Here is a 22,241-nt window from a genome sequence, read left to right as displayed (position 1 = left end):
ATTCAGGTTATGGTTGCTTGGTCACTGGAGGTTTTGGTCCACACTGACAACCGGACTCTTGAAGGTGGACAGAGACCATAGCCCCAGGCCTCCCCAGCTGTGAACTGGTTTCTCAGCGTGGCTAGGATTCTCCAGGAGGAAGCAAACCCCTCTGTAGGGAAGGAACCTCTCGCTACCATTTCTTATCCTTCCTTCAAGTGGGTGCAAAGTCTTCTTTGAAGAGAGAAATCACTGAGACCAAAGGTTTCTGGGACACAATAGTGAGTGTCCAGAGTTGCCCCACAGAGGTGACAGTGCCAACCTCTTTGATATTTTACTCTAGTCTATATGAGCTAGAGGGTCACCAGGGGTCCTCACGGAGTACCAGGAAGTACAGGGATGCTCTATCAGACCACGGACACAAGCCCCTCCATGCTAAGAGCCCCACACTTTCTCCTCGCCAACTTGCCATATGCTGCACTCCTCACTTCGATCATCCTATTATCACCATCTTTCAAAGCATTTAACTTGTCTGTCTTTTTCTGGCTGCTGTCAACTCCTCATGGGTGATTTCCACTCTGCTGAGTCCTGAGTATTCACTAAGCCTGTGTTATAGCCGACAGCTCAGAACCAGAATAGTAAACAGGTTTCTGCTTTCTTAAAAAGGCTTGTCTGACTTCTGGTACCAAGTCTCTCTCCTACAAACACCTTTTATTCCATCAAGTCAACAAAATGACAAACAATTTGCAAAGCAGTGAAACACAAAGCACCTGAGTTCAGGAGACAGGCCGGCCTCTGGTGCACAGGGCTCAGCTATGGTGGCTGCTGTCTCACTTACTCTTTGAAACATCTCTGTTGATTCTCTTCATGCCCCTGCCTCACCACAGACTAGCTCTCCAATGATTAATAGGTCCCTTCTAACAACAGTCATCCTTCTGACTCTCTTCCCTAGGGAACAGTGACTAATACAGACACTAAAGAGTGGCAAGGTATTTGCAAACGGTAGGTGGAGATTTAACTGCAGCAATCACAGAATCACAGAATGAAATTATTTAATGAAAGTCCATGCATCGGGCTGACTAAAAATGCAAAATCCAACTACCTATTTTTTTTTTTAAGATTTATTTATTTTATGCATATGAGTACACACTGTAGCTGTACAGATAGTTGTGAGCCTTCATCTGGTTATTGGGAATTGACTTTAGGACCTCTGCTTGCTCGGATTGGTCCCGCTCACTCAGGCCCAAAGATTTATTATTATAAATAAGTACACTGTAGCTGTTGTCAGACGCACCAGAAGAGGGTGTCAGATCTCATTACCGGTGGTTGTGAGCCACCATGTGGTTGCTGGGAATTGAACTCAGGACCTCTGGAAGAGCAGTCAGTGCTCTTACCCGCTGAGCCATCTCGCCAGCCCCCAACTACCTATTAAAAACACAAATTAGCTTCAAAACCATAAGTCAGCTAAAATGGAAAGGCTTGGAAAGAGACGTGCCATGGAGGAACATCGCCTGTGTAAGGGGCACACAGGACACACATTGCTACACATCAGCAGGGACGCTGCACACCTCCGAGCAGGAGCTACAGGAAGTCCTAGCATACATGGAGACGCTCTACAGGAAAACTGCTCAGTACATGACACAACTCTGACAAAGCGCAAAGGCAGAGGCAATTTTACAAGAACACATGGAAATTTCCTCTCTTCTCTTGCTGATACAAAAATGGAAATCAGGAAGAACAGAGAAGACATGAATGGACCAACCTAACTGAAATGTAGACAGCCCTTCCCCATCAACAGCAGAATTCTTCCCAGAGATGAACATCTTTTAGAACAGACCATATATTAATCTATAAAATGGGCTCTATAGATTTAAACAGTTTGGAAGTACATAACAACCTTTCCTCCCATAACAGGGTAAAATCAGAACTACTCAGCAGAAAGAAATCTGGCGAATGCCTGATAACAGTTCCTTATCTGCAGTTCTCCTTCTGTGACTGAGTCACCTGAATCCAGTCATCATCTAAACTAACTGGAAAATGCCAGGAGTGAGCCATCCAAGGTTCTAAATTATGTACACTCCTGACTTACGCAGTGAGATCTCACAGTGTCCCATTCCACTTGCCTGGGTCCTGAAGCTGTAAACTCTGCCTCGGTCCAGCACACTGCTACTTACCATCAGTCTTTTGGTCATCATTTTGTTTATTAAAGCAACAGTCTGAACATCGTAGAGCAGATAACTTATTCTATTTAATACTGACCCCCAAATGCAAAGGTAATGATGCTGGCAATTTTATTATAGCATGTTGTTAAAATGCTTCCACTTCATTACTGATTATTGTTGTTAATATCTTATTGCATCTAACTTATAAATTAAAAATTTCAAAGTTATGCACATGTACATATTGGATAGTACATGTAGGATTTGTGGCTCTCCTAAAGGCTTCGAGCACTTACAGGGGTCTCATGAAGGGTCCCCCTCATCCTTAAGGGAACACTACTGCATTTACAAATTAATGAACACACTTCTAGCTAATAGATAGGAAAAAAAAGAAGCCAAAAGAAATCAAAAAACATTTTGAACTAAATGAAATTGAAAACATACAACAAAACCTGTGGGTACATAGAAGAACATATAGATTTATATTACAAAATAGATTTAAAATAAATAATCTATAATGCTATCAAAGACATAATAAAAGACAATGAAACAGGAAAAAAAGTTTTAAAACACAAGTTTTAAATCTAACTGCTAAGCTAGAACAGAAAGCTAAAAAGAAAGAAAGAAAGAAAAAAAGAAAGAGAAAGAAAGAAGAGAGGCAGAGTAACAACATGGTATGAATTAGAAAGTGCCCAAATCCCAGAGTGGAAGAGAAGGTCTCTCCACACACGAAAGGCAATGATTTCAGAAACAAGCTATTTCTGGATGTCATATGGCCAAGAAATGATGTGGCAGAGTTGTAAACGGTTTTTAAGTAAAGCTAGTTCCCTGGAAGAGCAAGTGCAGGACCAAGTATTTTCCTCCCTCTGGTCACACCAATACTGCCACACTGCTGGTGACGGAAAGAAGACAGACAGACAGACAGACAGACACAAAAAGCCTGACGACACACAGAGCTTGACCACTTGACCAAATAATGTAGGAGCTCCCCTAGCTTTAGATCTCCTTCTCTGTGAGGAGTGAAGTTCCCTGTGGCTTAGAGCAGTTACGTCAGATCATCCATGACTCACAGAGGTAGGCATACTAGGGATGCACGGGGACCTGGTCTGCTTTGGCCACTGCTATATTCTCAGCACCTAAAAGAGCCTGAAATACGACAGGCACAACACACACTCCCAGCGTGAGCAGGCGAGAACATCTAGAATAGCTGAGGGATAAACTATCCCAAGCAAGCAGCATCCTCCATCGCCCGGTGCTATGGATCCACTGAGGCTCCAGTGCCATGTTAGACACCTAACCCCTCCAATGTAGAATGAGTTGAGGACCAATGAGAAGTGACGTCACAAAGGCAGAGTGAGCAAATGAATGCTGGTTTCAGGGGATGGGACTGTTATAACAGGAGCAGGTCTGCTATGAGGGCAGGCGAGTTTGGGTTTCTTTTACACACACACACACACACACACACACACACACTTTCCCTTCCTTTTTCTTTGTCCCTCATCCATCTTCTGCCATGTTGTGACGTAACATGAAGGACACTGTCAGATGCTAAGCCCTTGGATTTGATGTGGCCCTCCAGGACCACAGCCAATGACAACGGTCATCATGAATTATAAAGTCTAAAGTCTTGTTGTAGCTTAGGCTACAGTGCCCAACTACTTGTCAAGTCATTGAGATCCTTAAAGCAAGTATCTAGTTAGTTACTACTAAGCAAACATAAAAATGTTTGTGACAGAGATTTTTTTTTTAAATGTCAGCCTAACATGGAAATATGCCACAATCATTCTAAAAGGAAAATGTTACTCTCAAAAGCCCCGTAGAGCACCAGCAAGATGGCTCTGTGTGTAAAGGCCTCTGTGTGTGTAAGCCTAACGACCTGAGTTCAATGCCCGGGGCCCACTAATGGTGGGAGGAGGAGAGAACTGACTCCTCTGACATCCACACATAACCCATCCATGCGCAAAGTGAAAACAAATATGCTTTTATAAAGACTCACAGGTTCTTGGGGCTCTGTGTCCTCCCATGCTCCCCAACTGTCGTCTTCCCAGTTGGATGTCTTACCTAAATAGAGAGAAAGAGAGAGAGAGAGAAAGAAAAAGAGAGAGAGAAAGAGAGAATGCACAAAATTAAAATTATAAGGTTTAACATATTTTTACATTTTTTCCTCTAAATACAACAGAAACAAATAGTTTGTTTGTTTGGGTTTGTTGTTTCTGAGATGGTCTCACTGTGTAACTCTGGCTGTCTGACACTTGTTACGTAGACCAGGCTGGCCTTGACTCAGATCCCCTTGCCTCTCCTCCTAAGAACTGGGATCACAGATGCTTGCCACTACGTCTGGCGGAAGCCACCTCTGTATAATGTCAACGTTAAGGAAGCGCGTGACTGCGTGAACTGTTACCTCAGGATTTGGTCGTATACAGTATGAACCAGGAAGCACTGAACCTACTTGATTTCCAAGTCTATGTCTGGCAAAACTGTATGAATTACTTAAATCTTAAAACACTGGACATTGAGTAGATCCACATTTAACCAAATGTGAAGGTGAGTTTAAAACTTAACCTAGGCATGGTGACACATGCCTATAGTTACAGGTCTTGGGCAGAAGGATCTCAAGCTCAGAAATTCAAGGCCAGCCTTGACTACATAGCCAAGTTTGAGAGCATCCCAGGTTACCCCAGGACCTGTCTCAAAAACAAAAACAAAAAACTATACACGCTCAAATTTTAACAAATACTTGCTACTTAAATAAATACACAACAATAAATAGAATTTTATACAGATAGTTCCAAAGTAAACTATTTTTCTTTTCTTTTTCTTTTTCTTCTTTCTTTTGTTTTTGTCTTTCGTTTTTTGAAACAGGTTTTTCCTGTATAGCCCTGGCTGTCCTGAAACTCACTCTGCAGAGCAGGCTGGCCTCGAACTCAGAGATCCCCCTGCCTCTGCCTCCCAGGGTGCTGGAAGGCGTTCACCACCACTGCCCTACTGAATGTTGTGTCTTGACAGGACAAGGTATCTGTGGAGACAACCTGAAGCTAAAACAAGACAAGCCCCACCCCACCCTTTTTTGATACCCTTATTTTTCACACTTGGGATAATTTCCTTAGATTAAAACATTCACTAAAATATGCAACGAGAAATTAAAAACCTCAGGAAAGTTTGGAAAGCAACAGTCCTTGGATTGCTCATGTTGATTTTATATAATTTGCCCAGAATTTACTCAAAGCAATAAAATTATCATTCTCAAGCAATCAGAGACAAGAATGAGATACTCTATCATCCCAAATTAAGTTAAAAACCAATGAATTTCCAGGAAGACTCAGGCCTGAGACTCATACTGCAGATGTTTTACAAGAATTTCAATTTTTTATTTATGAAATGCATTATGAAGTACCTACTGCTTGTTCAAATCCCAGATGCAGCACTTCCTACTTCCGAGGAAGCAAACTACCTCATCTGTAAGCTTTAGCTTCCTTAATACCACCTCAGAGAAGTGTGGTTGCAGACGGGCTTAACTGCATCCCAAGGGGGTTGCAGACGGACTTAACAGCATCCCAAGGGGTTCTGTACCTGATGCAAAAGTTCTTACTGTTAGCCACGATGATTTAGCCATCAAACACAACAACTATAAAGTAGAAACGGAATTTATTTAAGCAATCAGCTTTCAAACCCTGAGAGAAAGTCAGCATGGAAGATGAAGAGGATCTTGACGATTTACAGAGAAAGAATGAGCATAGTCATTTACACACTCCGCTTTAAAGACTGTCAAAACAAAGGAGGGAGACATGATTTCCAAGTGTTACAGTCTGGTACCTGGAGTCATTGCTCAATTAGCTTGTACTAACAACAGTCTAACCTTCAGCACTTAAATAATTACTTCCTAAAATCTAAATTTCACGGCCAGGCGTATATTATGTGCTAAAATAACACCACCCTCTGATTAAAATCACATGGTCTACAGATTTCCAGATACAAGTCAATTAACAATCGCTCTGTTAAGTACCACATACCCGACCTCAGATTAGGAGCTAAGGAAAGTACAAACGCATTCCCTGCTCTGAAAGAATCCGTCTGATGTGGGAGAGAGATGAACAGTAAGTGCTGTGACTGCTCCATACCCTGCACAAGAGAGACACTTCATAGGTATTTGCTCACATGCGCACAGTGAATAAATCACACAGTGAATAAATCACCATCACTCTTCCTTTTCATTTTTATTCATTTGTATGTGTGACTGTATGTGTACGTGTGTGAGTGCCCATGGGGGCCAGAAGAAGGCATCGGATCCCTGGATGGACAAAGACAAAGGAAACATTTGGCCTATGGAGAAGGCCAAATGACAACAGAGTCAGTCTGTCTCTGTCTCTGTCTCTCTCTCTCCCCCTCCCTCCCTCCCCCATCCCTCCCTCTTTCTCTCCTTCTCCCTCCCCTCCCTCCCTCCCCTCCCTCTCTCCCTCTCTCTACAGAGCCAAGGACGACCTGCAACCTTCTGATCCTCCCGCCTCCTCCAGCTCATGAGTGTTAGAATTACAGGTGTGCACCACCACACCAGGCGTTATAGTCGTGTGAATCACACCCACGTCTCCATGCACACTAAGTAAGCACCCCACCAACTGAGAGAGCACCCTGACCTAAATTTAATTTTGTGGTTTTTGTTTCTTTCTATCTTTCTTTCTTTTAAATTATTTTTTAAATAGAAATATCTCATTGATACTGAGACCTTAATAGAGGTTTTAAAAACTTCAACAATTTTCCAGGAGTGGTGATACAAACCTTTAAATACCAGTACTCTAGAGGCAAGCCAAGCAGATCTGTGAGTTCAAGGCCAGTTTGTTCTATATACCAAGTTGAAGGCCACCCAATCCTATCTATATAATGAACAAAGCCTTCAAACTCTTTTGGACAACTAAGTTTGTTTGGTTCTTTGGCAATATCATCCATTAGACACGGTCTTCATTCATCTTCCTACAGTGCCAAAGCAAACAATCTCACTTGGGCTGATCGTGCCAACTTAGTCAACCTAATCATTTTAGAAGCCAGGCAAGGGTGGCGCACGCCTTTAATCCCAGCAATTGGAAGACAGAGGCAGGCGGATTTCTGAGTTTGTGGCCAGCCTGGTCTACAGAGTGAGTTGCAGGAGCCAAAGCCACACAGAAAAATCCTGTCCTGAAAAATCAAAAATTACAGAACAGTTTTAGAAAATGCATTGTTTTTTAAACAAAAAATTAAAGTCTTTGTTTCACATTTAAAATTGCTACAAAATTACCAGAACATCAAAATGACCTGGCAGAATAAAAGCCCCCCAGGAAGCCACTCACTAATTCATTCATTCATTCATTCATTCATTCATTCAAAAAGTAGCATCTTTTTCATGCTAGATACCAGATACAAAAGAAAGTATCCAAAGAGCTCACTTAAAGAACATAATCTCTGCTGAATGTACAACACTATAAAAGGGATTTTATATTTCCTTTATATCATTATAAAAAGAACCTGACTCAATGCACAAATGACTCATACAGTCAAGCGGAAGACAGCAGTTACTTAGATTTCCTGCCTCAACAGAGATCCAATATCTCTTCATGTTACAATTTAAAGCATGCCAAAGAGAACGGCCCTGAGAAGTATATTAAGAAATTTGTGTCAATGAAGGTTTACCCACTTTTCAATGCCTGACTAGAAAGTCACTTTCAACCGAAGGAAAAGAAAAATAGCGAGCTCCTGCTGTCATGGGAATTTTTTTTCAACGTCATCAGACTATCAACAGACAGCTGGGTCAGCAACATGTTCACTGATCAAGTGTGGGGGCCTGAGCAATCCTCAAGACTCACATTTTAAAAAGAATGCTATCCATGTTATAGTGGTATTTCTTTACTGATTAATCATTAATCAAGGTTATAGGTAAGCAAAGCACACGCTTAATATTAAATTATGAACTATTTAATTTTGTTAATATGGACCATTTCTGTAAAACCTGAGGTCTAGAAAGTTCTTGTAATCATGAGGAAATAAGATTAATTTGTTTAATGTGTTATCTAGTACTACAGAGAAAACCTAGAATACTTTACAGTGACTGTTTCTTAGGCGAGTAACCAGATCAGTGTCTTCTGTAGTCTTCAAATAACTTAAAAGCCCTAAGCCCTGGTCTGAATTAAAATGCAGGTATGTGGTGGAATGAGAGCCTTGAGTGGCAACTTCTGAGCTGATCCGGGTGCAGTCCAGTGAGCCAAACACCACTAACCACACCACACAGCCACACCACTAACCACACCACACAGCCACACCATATAGCCACACCACTAACCACACCACACAGCCACTGGTAGCTCCAGTTTGTACCATGAGCTATGTGGCACTCATTAACATCGAAGGCTACAGGACACATTATAAGGTGATTGTAATTGGATTTTTACCCCTTAAATAAGCAGTAGCCACTCACTATCCAAAAGTAACTCAGTGACACTATGACCAATGCACGTGTCTCTCCGTTTATCGAAGCAAAACCCAACAAAACTGATCAGAAAAAAATAAAACAGCAATCACATTCTTTGCCTTCAAAATCCCAGAATTAGGGGGAAAAAAAAACAACAAAAGAATGAGAACAAAACTAAAGAGGATGACTAGTGGCTTGGAGACCACCCCTTTCTCTGGGACTGTTTGAGCGAGTGGGAGCAGTCTGCATGGGTCCAGGACTCCAGTCCTTGACTCACGCCCTCCCACACACACTCAATTCCACATACCTGCCTGATGACCCAGGGATCATGGTCTTAGGAACACTAGGTCAACACAGATCCAACGGCCTGACACCATTTTCTCCTCCCTGCCCTCAGTCACTGCCCACTCACTGTCAGGCAGGGTCAACAGCAGCCACATGTGTAATTTTAAATTAACTAGTAATTGCACTTCAAAGTAAGAAGGACTAAATGTATACTATATTTTAATATAACATAGCCGGACATTATCATTCCAATACATAAATGAAACAGTAATTCTCCCCACTGTAAGTCTTACAACCCAGTGCAGCCTGCACTTTGAGCCCGTCTGGTCTGTGCTGGCCACATTCCAAATGTTCACTAGCACACGTGGCCAGTGACTCCGGTGTTAAGACAAGGCGAGTGTGGAGTAAGAAATGATGCAGTGCTAGGGTACCTGGGATGGATACTAAACTTTACCTGGATGGTCGTAGAAGCTTGCGCAGTTTTAATTAACCCCTTGCTGCCCCACCTTCCTCTTTAGCAGGATGAAATGAACAGCTGCATCTGCCTCACTGCTGCAGTTTCCAATCTGCAAACGTCACTCGTCACTCGATCTTTGCCTAGCCTGACATGTTAACTACATGCCTTCCTATCTTTCCATGTCCTCATGCAAGAGGCAGTCATACATAAGACCTATGTGCTTTCGGTTTACTTTGGTTTTTAAATGGGTCAGCACTAAAGACAATATATTTTATATAGTAAAATAACTTACCATTAATTCTGTTTAACCCTTTCTATCCCTAGTATCCTCTTTGCTTTCAAACAATTTTACTGTCTCCCTCGAAAGGGGCCCCTGCATCTCTCGATTTCTTCTTGAGTCCTGGCCTCTATAGGTATCAGTCTACCTTAAATACAGAAATCTAAAATCCAAATCTAGGATCCACATCAGAGGAGGACATGTCGTATTTGCCTTTCTGGGCCTTGGTTATTTCACTCCACATTTTCCAGTTTCATCCATTTTTCTGAAAATTTCTTAGTTTCATTTTCCTTTTGTGCTGAATGATAATTTCATTATACATATGTACTGCAATTCCATTATCCATTATGAGTTGTCGGGCGTGCTGGCTGGTTCTATTTTCTACCGACTGCTTGAGCAGCAGTGAAGTGGATGAGCACTTACATCCTGGTACACATCCCTTTCACTAAAGCCAGGAAGTGGATAGTCCAGTCATGTGAGAGTTCTAGAGAGTTCTACAGTTAGTTTTCTGAGAACCCTTCACACTGACTCCATAGTGGCTGCACCAGTTTAGGCCCACTGCCACCAGTAGTGAATGTGGGTGCCTCTTTCTCCTCACCCTCACAGACAGTTGTCTTGACCATAGCCACTCTGACTGTAGTGAGATAAAATCTCGAAGTAAGCTGAATTTTCATTTCCCTGATGGCTAATGATGACGAACACTTTAAAATATGTTTCTTGGCCACTTACACTGCTTCTCTTGAGGACTCTGCTCAGATCGATTCTGCCTGTTTTCATGTGCTTAGTTTTCTGATATCTCTGTATATTCTAGATATTCATCTTCTATGGGATGTGTAGCTAAGAAAAGGGTTTTTTCCTTCCCTGTTGGCTGCCTGTTTATTGGCAGTTTCAGTTACTTTTGTTGAATAGAAATTTTTAATTTCATGGTGTCCTATTTGTCAAATATTAGCCTGTGTCCTAGGCAGCCAGAGTCCTTTTTAGAAAGTCTGTACTGCACGCACCTTACAGAGTACTCTTCATTTCCTCTTTTTTTTTTTTTTTTTTTGGTATTTTTTTGTTTGTTTGTTTTTGCAGGAGCTACGGACCAAACCAAGGGTTCTACCACTGAGCTAAATCCCCAGCCCCAATTTTCTCCTAAGCATGTCAGGGTTCTGAGTTTTGGGTGAGGGTGCTGACCCATCTGAGTTCATGTTGTCTGTGGGTGAAAGTGCTCACCCATCTGAGTTCATGTTGTCTGTGGGTGAGGGTGCTGGCCCATCTGAGTTCATGTTGTCTGTGGTGGTAGTTAAGGATCTAGTTTGGTTCTTCTACATGTAGGCACTAAGTTTTCCCAATATCACATGATGGAAATGTGCTCTCTTCTCTAGTGTGTATTTTTGGCATCTTTGTCAAAAATCAGATAACCAAAAGTTGCTCGGGCCTCTCCCGTTATATTGCATTGATTTGTGTTTATCTCTGTGTCAACCCAATGCTGCTTTCATTACTATGACCCTGTGGTAGCTTTGAATCCAGTATGGTAGCTCTTCCCATCGTTATATCCTGTGGTAACTTTGAATCCAGTGTGGTGGCTCCTCCATCATTACTCTTTTATTCAGGGATGCATCAAGCTAGCCAGGGTGCTTTGTGCTTTCATGTGAATTATGATTTTTGGTTTTTTATTTCTGCAAAGAATGGTGCTGGAATTGTGACCAGGGTTACAATGAGTCTGCAGGCTCTTGTTAAGATGGCCACTTTAACAATGCACGAGCAAGGACGGTTTTCGACTTAGCAGTATCTTCAAGTTCCCCATAGAGGTCGTCCACTTCACTGGTAACAAGGTTAACAACCTTGTCTGGTTTTGAGACTGTGGTGAAAAGGGTTGTTTCCCTAATTTCTCTCGGTATATCTGTATAAAGAAAAGCTATTTTTTAAATAGTAGTGTTGTATCTTGCTCCCTTTGATCAGTATTTATCAGCTCTAAGCGTATTCTGCTAGAGTCTTATATGATTCTTCTGTGCAGAGGCACATGCATGGCACAGAAGAGGGACCCCCGCCGACTAAGACTGAGGACCAGCGTGAAATGGGACAAGGGTATAAAGATGACTGAAATTAATCTCCACATAATCTAGAAATTCTGGTTCTATATCTTCCTTCCTTAACCTTTTGTAATACTCAACTACTTTCCTTGGGGAAATTATTTTTTATATTTAAAATGAATCCTCTGAATACTAACTGAATCTTGTATCATACTTACGGGGGGTTTCTTTCAAGTGCACATAAAGAAAACATGATCGTTTTAACAATATCATTTGAGTACCTGTAACAGTTTAGATGCACAATAAAGAAACATATAAAGATGCCTGCTGTTTATAATCGTGTTTTGCTTCATAGTTAGCATTTCTGAAATAAGGACAACATATAGCTTAGGTATGTGTACTACACTGCCCACTTGAAATTGCTAAAAGTAAATACAAAGTGTTCTGCCCTCCACACCTTCCAAAGACAGGATGTAAGGTGACAAATGTGCTAAGTTGATTGTAATAATCATTTTATGTGTAAGTCATATATCACATCTCACACTGTCTTTAATATAGATATTCTCTGCCTATTACACTCAATAAATTTAGCATAAAAAAAGAATATCTAGTCATGGGAAACACCAACCTTCTCCAAATAAATATAAGTTCATCAAAATCCCAATCTGGATTTGGCTTTTAAAATGTATTAAATTCTAAAGCTCAAGTGGGAGAAAAACGTGTAAAATCATTCCTGTCACATTCTTGAGAGATGAGTAACTTGGTAGAGACAATCTATGCATTAAAATGGACAACAATCAATAAGTACATCAACGAAATAGAGGAGAGTTCAAAATAAAAGCAAGCAGCACCTGTGGCTGCCTACACAAGATCTGCGTAAGACCAAGCCAGTCAGCATTCCAGCACGGGTGAGAAGAGGCACAGGGCCTCACCCTAGAGAGCGCAACGGGGGGCTGGCAGCTGCTAAGGGAGGAAGAGTCAGTTTCCTTCAGAGCGCAGCTCCTATAGTTTCTCATGATCTAGTGGGTGCCCCTACCCCATGTACATATGGGCAGCTCTAACTGGACTCAGTGGGTTATAAAGAAATAAAAAATAGGACATGAAGTTGGGGGAGGGACATGGGGAGATCTGGGAGACGTTCAAAGGGTGGAAGGTGGGTTGTGACTAAAATATATTGAATACAAGTATGATGTTCTCAAAGAACAGAAAAATAAAATTAAAAATCTTAAAGTCTTTCTCACTAATAAAGCTAAAGACAAATGGCAATCTAATATTAATATGTTCAAAATATAAGTATAGTCAATTTTGAGCTTTTGTAAAATAGCCCCATACAACAGCCAAATGTAAAAATCAAATAAAAAATAAATAAGGCATGTGTGTACGAGTTAAAACTGTGTCGCTACCAGAAAATACAGGAGAAGCACTACAGAACATGGCTGTAGGTGAAGGTATTAGGGGGAGGATGAAAAAATAACAACAAAAGCAAAAACCAGTCCAAGGGGGTAACAGCCATGAAATGACAGAACAATAGTGACCTAGCCGTACAGAACTCAAGCAACTCAATAGCAAAATAACAACTATGATCCAATTAAAGACAGGCAAATGGCACAGACAAAATGCCCAGGAAGTGTATGGAAAACTGCTCAACACCACTAATTGCCAAATCAAAACCACAATAAGAGGAGTTGTTATGAAAGAGTAGCAGCGAGAATAGAAGACCTGCAAAGATGTGGGGAAACATCTGTGGTCTGAATAGACATTAAATTACCACAAGTTAGTACAGCACCAGAGAAAACAGCACAGAATTCTTTACAACTCTAGAAACAGAACTGATAGAAGTCTGTATTCCATGACTGGATACAGAACAAAGGAAATCCGCAGGTTGAAGAGACTCACTCCTGTGTTGATTGTCATCATGGTCAAAACAGCCAAGATAGAGAATTAAGCCTGGAGATCTACTGATGGATCAGGGAAGATAATGTAGTATACACATGCATAATGGAATACTATTTGACATTAAAAATGAGCTCTCATTTGCATCTCATACAGATGAAACAGAAAGGACATGATGCTAAATGAGCTAAGTCAGATACAGAGATACAAATATCGTGTATTTTCACCCACATGTGGAAGTTGGAATGTTTAAGTAGCCATAGTGGTTTATGACTATAATCTGAGCATGTGGAAGGCTGAGACAGATTGTGCTAAATTTAAAGGCAACCTGGGCTACATAGTGAGCTCTAGGCCAGCCTGGGGCAAACAACCAGTCCCTGTCTCAAAACAAATAAATGATAGCAACATTTACTTCATCAAACCCAAGAGGTTACTAGAGTGGCTGCCAGAGGTGGTAGAGGTGTGACAACAGTGACAGGGGCAGGAGCTGACAAAGGGCTGGCACAGATGTGACAGTAGCGATGGGTTACAGAGACAGACAGAGGAGGTGTGAGTGGACGTGTGTGACTGGTGTTCTACGGCACAGTAATGAAGGGGACACTACTAGCTGTATATTTCAAAGCTGCTAGCAGAGAGGATGTCAACTGTTCCCAACAGGAAGGAATTGTGACCGTCTGAGGTGATAGGTGTGCTCATCATCCAAGTCTGATCATGGCACACTCAGACATGTACCCAAATACCATGCTGCAGTGGATTCGTGTTTCACTACGTATCAGTAAAACCTATGTACCTTAAATTTTAAAATTATAATGGGCTGGGACTGTTGCTCAGTTGGTAGAGCAGTTGTCTAGCATGTTAAGGCCCTGGGTTCAACTTCGAATACCAAAAAAAAAAAAAAAAAAAAAGGTTAAAAATCCAATGAAAATTTAATTCCCAGAACCCTCATAGAGATGGAAGGAGAGACCAGCTCCACAGTCAGTTGTCTTCTGACCTACCCGCACCATGGCACGTGTGTCCATGCACACACACAGCAATGACAATCTCTAACAAGTATGCATATTCACAGGCGCTTTGTTTACCACGGCCAGAGTGAATCTGAAAACCAGTTTCAAAAATGATTTGGCAACTGTGACCAAGATGAGTAATGAGTGCTGCTTGGAGCATTATTCACACAGCAAAAATATGAAAAACAACATTAATATTCGTTGATGGGAAGTCTGGTAGAGTCTTGGTTCAAGTACTTGACAGTAAGAAAGTGTCATAGAGCTTTACAGAGGTCTGGAAAAACACTACTCTGACTAAGTAGGCAAAGAAGGGGACAGATATGCATTATATAGAAATCAGGGAACATGTCATTTAAAAGAAGGAATTCCCAAGCAGCTTCTGAGTGTGTGCTGAATGACTGCTGAGGCACATTCTCACTAAGGCAGCACTTTCCATGTGGCTTTTACAGCGAAGGCAGTGTTCGACATCTGCACTACGCAATAGCCAGGGGCTCTATCTGGAGACTAGCCACTTTCGAGTATGAGTCAGGATCTGAACTGCTTGATTCTGTTTGATTTAAAGTTAAATAGAAATGCATGTGGCTAGAAGCTACCACAGGGTGTAGCAGACCCCCCGAAGCTTTATCACCCCCCGAAGCAAGGTGGGAAATGAGTGGCCAGTTTTCATGGCAGGTTTTGATGGGCTTACGAAGCAGGGTACATTACATCTATTTTCTTAAGCTGACAAGGTTCTCTCTTCTGGGGAATTTATACGTGAGGTGTACAGAGGGAAATGATCTGTGTTGAAAAGACACTCCTCAATTCCTCTTTGCTAAAGAAATGTGGAGATGGCAGGCACCCAGGAGCTTTAATATCATCTCTTCGACTGACAACACCACACTGTTTTGGTTACTGTAGCCTTGTACTATGTTTTGAAATCCTGAACTACTGAGCCTTTCTGCTCTGTTTCAAATCTTTGTTTTAGCCATTTGGAGTCAGTCTGTTTCTTATGTCTCTCTCTCTGTCACCCTTTCTCTTTGGTTCTGTTCTGTGACCTGGGCAATTACCACACTCCCCTAGGCTGGCCTTTAACTCCTAAGTCTTGTGAGTCAAGCCTGGGAGATCAGCAAGTGAAGGCCTTCCTGGCCCACAGAATAAATTCAAGTCCCACCTGGACAATTTAACAAGACACTATTTTGTTGTTGCTGTTGTTGTTGTTTTTAATGTAAAGAGAACTTGTAGTGTGGTTCAGTGGTGGTTCAGCAGGCTAGCCTGCTCCCCCTCACGTTGAGCTTACTTCACAGGACGTGTTCAATATATTACTAACCAAATGAAGAGGCTGAAGAACACTCAAGTGTCCATTTCCTTTTGATAAGAACTTCTCGATGGGCAGTGGTGGCGCACGCCTTTGATCCCAGCATTTGGGAGGCAGAAGCAGGCAGATTTCTGAGTTCAAGGCCAGCCTAGTCTACAGAGTGAATTCCAGGACAGCCAGGGCTACACAGAGAAACCCTATCTTGGTGGCAGGTGTGGTGGTGGGGGTTGATAAGAACTTCTCAGTAACTTCTTCCTCTTTTAAGAACATTTGGTAACTGTTGAAATTTCTACGAATGGCCTGCTTCTCTCTATAGCAGGATCTCATAAAATAATATTTACTGTGTATAAAAAACTGATATTCAATATGCTTTGATATATCCCACGAAGCAAAGTAGACCCACTAAAGGTAACTGTAAAAAGTCACCTTGCCATTAGTTCTGGTGGCTCCGGCAGTTACCGGATGCTTCCTTCTCTTTTCTAAAAGCATGCCAGCAGGAAACAACTACTAGCTAGACTAAGAGCCACACTGCACTACTCAGATCATGCTCACATCTTCTGACACATACTCTCTGTGTACATGCATTATCTGTTTTTTCTTTTGCCTACATACTTTGTGTGCACATTTATTTACTTCTTTCCCAGCTCAAGCAGAAGCTTCAGACACTAGCCTAGAAAGCAGCCTCACTGGAAACTGTGCCACTGGGTGATGGTCAGTCACGCTTACCCTGAGGACTCCACAGGAGGAAAGCCAGATCTCTCATCTGAAACAGCTCTTGGCTTCCTAACTACTGTGAACAGTTGCTGTTAATTGCCAACACTGGGGTCTTAGTTATGGTTTCTATTGCTCCACTGAAGCACTATGACCAAAAGCAAGCTGAGGAGGAAAGGGTGTATTTGGCTTGCACTTCTACATCATAGTCCAACTTTGAAGGAAGTCAGAACAAGAACTCAAACATGGCAGGAACCTGAAGGCAGGAGCTGATGCAGAGGCCATGGAGGGGTGCTGCTTACTGGTTTGTTCAGCCTGCTTTCTTATAGAACCCAGGACCATTAGCCCAGAGATGGCACCGCCCACAATGGGCTGGGCCTCCCACATCGATCCCTAATTAAGAAAATGCCTTACAGCTGGATCTTGTGGGTTTGTTTTCTAGATTGAGGCTCCTTCCTCTCTGATGACTCTAGCTTGTGTCAGCTAGTACACCCGGGCAACAGGAGAGTTCAAGATATTTCATTCATTCTTTCCTTATATTTTTATTTTATGTATGAGTATGTTTTGCCTGCTTGTATGTATGCATCCCACTTGTGTACCTAGTGTCCCCAACGGCCAGAAAAAGGTGTCGGATCCCCTAGAACTGGAGTTATAGGTGGCTGTGAGCCACCACATGGATGCTGGGACTCACACCTGGGGCTTCTGGAAGAGCAATGAGTGTTCTTAACCTTTAGCCAGCTCTCCATGCCAAAGTTTGAGATAATTAAAGCTACAAACTATATAGTCTTATAATTAATGGTGCAAAATAATAAAAAACCATTTGAGTTATAGTCTGTAGGTTTTGGGTGTCCAGGGAGCAGTTGTTTTCTATAGCTGGTATACACACTGAAAGTACTATTAAAGTACTGTTAAGTCAAGTGATAAGCCTCCACAATTTACAAGTGACTAGATCTTTTGTTTTATATATCCTCTTGACACAAATTATGTAAACAAATTAATAATACTATATCTGACAGAAAATTTAAAATGCCTGCAGGAATGTTGCTTCCCAGTAAAACAACCACTTAAAACAGCAAAGAACAGAAAAGCCACCGGCCACCAGCAGTCTATCAGGTCTTTCATACTGGCTCTGCTAACTTCACCTTGCTTTCAGCTGGTGCTGAGACTTGAACCCAGGGCCTTGCTGCATATGCACTATGCCTCTGGAACACACCTGTAGCTCCTAGCTTCACTTTTATTTTATTAAATTTTCACTGTAACAAAAGTTTAAGTCGACGTTTTCGTGATGCAAAGCTGGACACTTTGTAAAGATGGCTCCGTGGCCAGAGTCACTCTAAGAAAGCCAAGTATGCTACCTGTAGAACACGTTATGTTGTCAACTTTTATCTGTGAACTAAAGCCACATTTAATACAAGTTAAATATAATTTTTGAAAGGGGGTTGATGGTTGTTTATTTTCCAAATGAGTGGATTTCAGCCATAATAATGCCAATATGTACAAACCAAAGAATCCAACTTAAAAGTGTAATAAATAGCCTGTAGACAGAGTCCAAGTTCACTTAGATGCAAGGTGATTGCATTCCCAGCTGGCTACACTAAGACTGGCCCTACTCTTCACTGTATGTTCTTAGACAATTCTGTATGGTCTTGGTCAAAGCAAGTTCACTTTATCTATACAGTTCTGATTTTCCCCATCTATCCCTGTACCAAGAAAACGATTACAGCCATAATCCACATTTAGCTTTTAAGTTAAATTAAAACGGTAGTTTCTCAGTTGCAGGGCCATATTTTAAGGCCTCAAAAGTCATATTAAGTCTCGAGGCACCACACGGACACCCAGACTGTGACAAAGCATGGTTTGAGAATAAGAAGCTGGAGCGGGGGGCTAGTGGGTGATCAGGAAAGGCTGCTGTGAGGAGCTGGCATTTAAGCTGACACTCTAAGATGTGACCAGCATGCAGAAATCTACAAAGAACATCCCAGGCGCAGTCAACAGCAAGAGCAAAGGCCTCAGGCACAAATAAGCGTGGACCTGCACTCCAGCCTTCAAGAGGCTGCACAAGAGAACAGGTTCGAGGACAGCTTGGACTTATCGGAAGTCCCAGGCCACCCTGTGCTTGAGTGTGACGCCATCTCAAAACCAATGGGCAGGGAGGCAACAAAGGGAGGGTCTTAGAACCCACACAGGGATTTTAGATTCTAAAAACATTCAGGGTGTGTGTGTGTGTGTGTGTGTGTGACACCACACATGCCTGTGCCATAGTATATGTGTAGGGATGAGGGGAGCTAGCAGGCATCAATGCCCTCCTTTCACCATAAGGGTTCTTGGGGTCAAACCCAGGTAGTCAGGCTTAGAGGTAAGCACCATTACCTGCTGAGCCTTCTCACTGGCCCAGAATGATGAATTTTTAAGCTTAAGTACAATAAAAACAAAAAAAAAACCTATGGATTATAAGGAGGAGAATATGAGAATACACACACACACACACACACACACACACACACATACACCCCTGAAGCTTACCAGGACTATTGTTGAAAGCTAACTAGAAGACGCTAAGAGTGGCCGAAAAGAAGGCCCAAGCTGAGAGACAGTGGCGTGGCTGGGATGGTGGCAAAAGTACAGAGATGCGCTCCTCTTCTCCCTACGCTCATCCTTTCTGTGCCACTGAAACAGTGCTAGGGTCCCAGTCACTGTCATCATCCCCAAACCTCTGGGCGCTTTCTTAGTCCTATCTGACCTCTGCCACATTTCCCAAACTGCTAACCAACCCTCCCCAGGATCAGATCCTCTCCTTCAGCTTCTGAAACATTTCCGTCAGCTGGTGTCCCTCTCTCTGCGACTCCCTTCCTATCTTCCTAGAACCTTTACAAGACTCCCCAACTTCAGTCTCTCTCTAAAATTCTATCTTCTATAGCAACAATATTCAGCAATCCTATAACTGAAACCACACTTCACACTTAATTAGTTAATTAATTTATACCCTGACTCTAGATGCCATACCAAGTGTTGGATGTCTCTCTACTGTACAAGCTTCACGTGCTCACTTGGACAAACCACAAACATTTCAGAAATGGCCTTCTTTCTCTTTCTACACACACGCCTGCCAAGCCATCTAGCATGTTAGGGCACCCTCACTTATGTTCGATATTACCAGTGAAGCACAGGTCCTACCAGGCAGAAACTACCAAATTTAAGTGGCACGTAGCAGCAATGACTGGTACGGACTATTCATTCCTAATTTGGTGTTTTCAAACATTATTTTTCAGACAGACCCAACCTGACCTTGTGCCCTGTGATAGCTTCTAAATATCGAAAGGGAGATGATATTTTTTTTTATTACTGGGTCTACAGAGCAAAATGTTTTTCATATTAAAAGTAAAGAAAGCAGCGCAAGATACCCTCTTTCAAAAGGAGAAACAAAGAAGTATTTAATTACCCAGCCTTGGGATTTATACTCCTGAAGAAGGGCTTGTTACCATTGTTTGATGGTAATAACAGGTGCTGTTTCTCACCTCAATAAACGCCAATTAACTTTTCTTGACCATGTGGCTGTAATTTTAGTTCCTACCCTGGATTCTCCTCACTTCCTAAGAGGTTACTTTTCTCATCTGGGAGTTTACTCACCACCTTAAAAGCCCTTCACTTGCCAATCGGCCAATTTATTCAGTAAATCTGAATGACAAAAAAAAAAAAAGGAGAGAGACGAAAGAGGGTGGGGACTCTAAGCACCTCTGGAAGGGGCAGAGCAAAGGCAACGGCCACGGTGCCAGGAATGGAGAAGGATGGGAGCTGGGGGACAAGCACAGGGTGGAGGACTGACATCAGGCAGGGACTGGGGTGGAGGATGCTATCCCTGAGCAGGTGGTGCGCAGAGGGAGAAGACGTGAAGCTGGAACTGGGAAGGAGGGGGTGGGGAGCGGTGACAGACAGGCGACAGACAGGACGCGAGCCGCAGAAGGCTGAAGCCGAGAGAGACCGGACGCCGAGGGGAGGCTCTCAGCCGCGTCCCGGTCGCCGGGACACTTACTCGGGTCCCTCCTCAGGGCGCCGGGGGTCTCCTCCCGCAGCTGAGGGAATAGGAAGTCGCGCGCGGCCTGCAGGTCCTGGAAGGAGCAGAACTGGACGATGGAGCAGGCCATGGCTTGCAGGGACCCCGCGTCGCGGGGCTCGCGGTCCCTAGCCACGCCCGGCCCACTCTACCCTACGGCTGACAGCACCGAGCCCCGAAAGCTTCAGCCACCCGAGGGGGCGGGGACGCCAGACCGGAAGCGGTCAGCGCTCCTCGGGAGGGGAGGGTGCTACGCATGCGCAGGCCGCCCCGAAGCTGCGCGTGCGCGGGCCGAGCGGGAGCCGAGGGAGGGGGCAGCCCGGGACACGTGACTCGCCGACTGGTGGCCGGGGAGTCAGACGTGGCGCCTGGCCGCACTCCCAGGTCCCAGCCTTGCGCGAGCTCGTCCCGTCGGCCTTCTGTCTGGCCTTCCTCCAAAGGTGATCTCATTGGACTTCGCGGGGGCCATTGAGTCACCCAATCTTGTTGATTGCTTCTACGGACACGACCTAGATAGTTCACGGGTGAGGCGGTGTATGTAAGCCGAGTGCGGGCAGGTGCCCGAGAAAAAATATAGGTGCCTTGAGAATGTCGTGATTTATTTATTTTTTTTCTTTTTTAATATGGAAGGCTATCCTCAGCATGCAAGATACACCTGTACCCCAGCCCCCTAAAACGTCTGCCGCGCTCGTGCCTGTAATCCTTCCGACCTCAGAAGTCTGAGGCAGGAGGATTGCCACTAGCCTGGGCTGCCGAGTGAAAGTGTCTCAAGGAACAAAGCTCTGGAAAGCAGCTCCGTAAGCGCTCGTACCAGATACTCCTAGAAATTGCCGCGGTACTGGGAAAGCCCGATGTATTAATATGACCTGCGCTGTGTTGGATCGTGCGTTTTAATTCTCCGTTTGTTCATCCAACCGCCCAACAAATACTTGTGTTTTCTGTGCCAGCCACACTCTAGGCACAGAGCTTCAGAACGAAACAAGGACGCGTTCCCACGGAACTAAAAAGCTAGTGACTAACACAGGCCGAGTGAAGCAATTACTTACTCAGCTAACAAAAGTTGAGCAAAGGCTATGCGGGAAAGAACAACAAAACAACATGGCAGAACATAGCTGGGGAAGCTGACCGGTACTTTTCCTTGGGGTTTTTGGATAAGGAAAGCAACATCCGGATAGACTCCGGGAGGACTGGGGATCCGTTTAACCCCTTAAATCCCTGGTCTTTAGTATGGGATCTCCCACCCAGTTGAGTCCTTGATACATACTTGCTGAAGTATATACACATAAATTGAAAACCAGCCTGAGCCTTTCACTTGGATTTGAAAGTACATCTCCACACCTTGCCTAGCTAGACTGTCACAAATGTCTTCAAAGAGTCCTGTTTCTTTGATTTTTTTGAGATAATAAGGCCTGACTATGTAACCCAGGTTAGCCTCAAATCTTCAATTCCCCCCAATGTCCAAGCACTGGGATTCTAGGTGTGTACTACACCATGGCTGACTTCAAAAGAATGCATTATCCTAATTTTGTAGATGAAAAAATTGCTCTAACTGTGTCTGATGAGGCTCTTGAAGCCTATTTAACTTACCTTCTAAGGTGTATAAAAGTAAAAAGGTGGGCTGGAGAAATGACTTAGTCATTAAGAGCACTGGCTGCCATTCCAGAGGTCCTGAGTTCAATTCCC

At 43.2% G+C, this 22,241-nt stretch overlaps 1 protein-coding gene across 3 annotated transcripts in view; it reads right to left on the bottom strand.

The window, feature by feature from the left end:
- The window catches only part of Rab3gap2 (RAB3 GTPase activating non-catalytic protein subunit 2), a 79,491-nt gene extending 58,688 nt beyond the window's left edge, over positions 1-20,803 (bottom strand). Inside the window, exons 1-2 of one of the 3 annotated variants that reach the window (XM_031337855.1) lie at positions 20,538-20,803; positions 4,135-4,199 (exon numbers count right to left, since the gene is read on the bottom strand). In XM_031337855.1, coding sequence (XP_031193715.1) covers positions 4,135-4,199; positions 20,538-20,649 — 177 coding nt within the window. In that variant the 5' untranslated portion in view covers positions 20,650-20,803. Of the gene's footprint in view, positions 1-4,134; positions 4,200-20,537 lie in introns of those variants that run through there. The other 2 variants (XM_031337864.1, XM_031337872.1) reach the window with 2 other exon arrangements.
- Between the last annotated feature and the right edge of the window lie 1,438 nt (positions 20,804-22,241).

This window comes from Mastomys coucha, unplaced genomic scaffold (genome assembly GCF_008632895.1).
Source record: "Mastomys coucha isolate ucsf_1 unplaced genomic scaffold, UCSF_Mcou_1 pScaffold1, whole genome shotgun sequence".
Classification (NCBI taxonomy): domain Eukaryota; kingdom Metazoa; phylum Chordata; class Mammalia; order Rodentia; family Muridae; genus Mastomys; species Mastomys coucha.
This window is presented reverse-complemented; position numbering and strand designations above follow the sequence as displayed.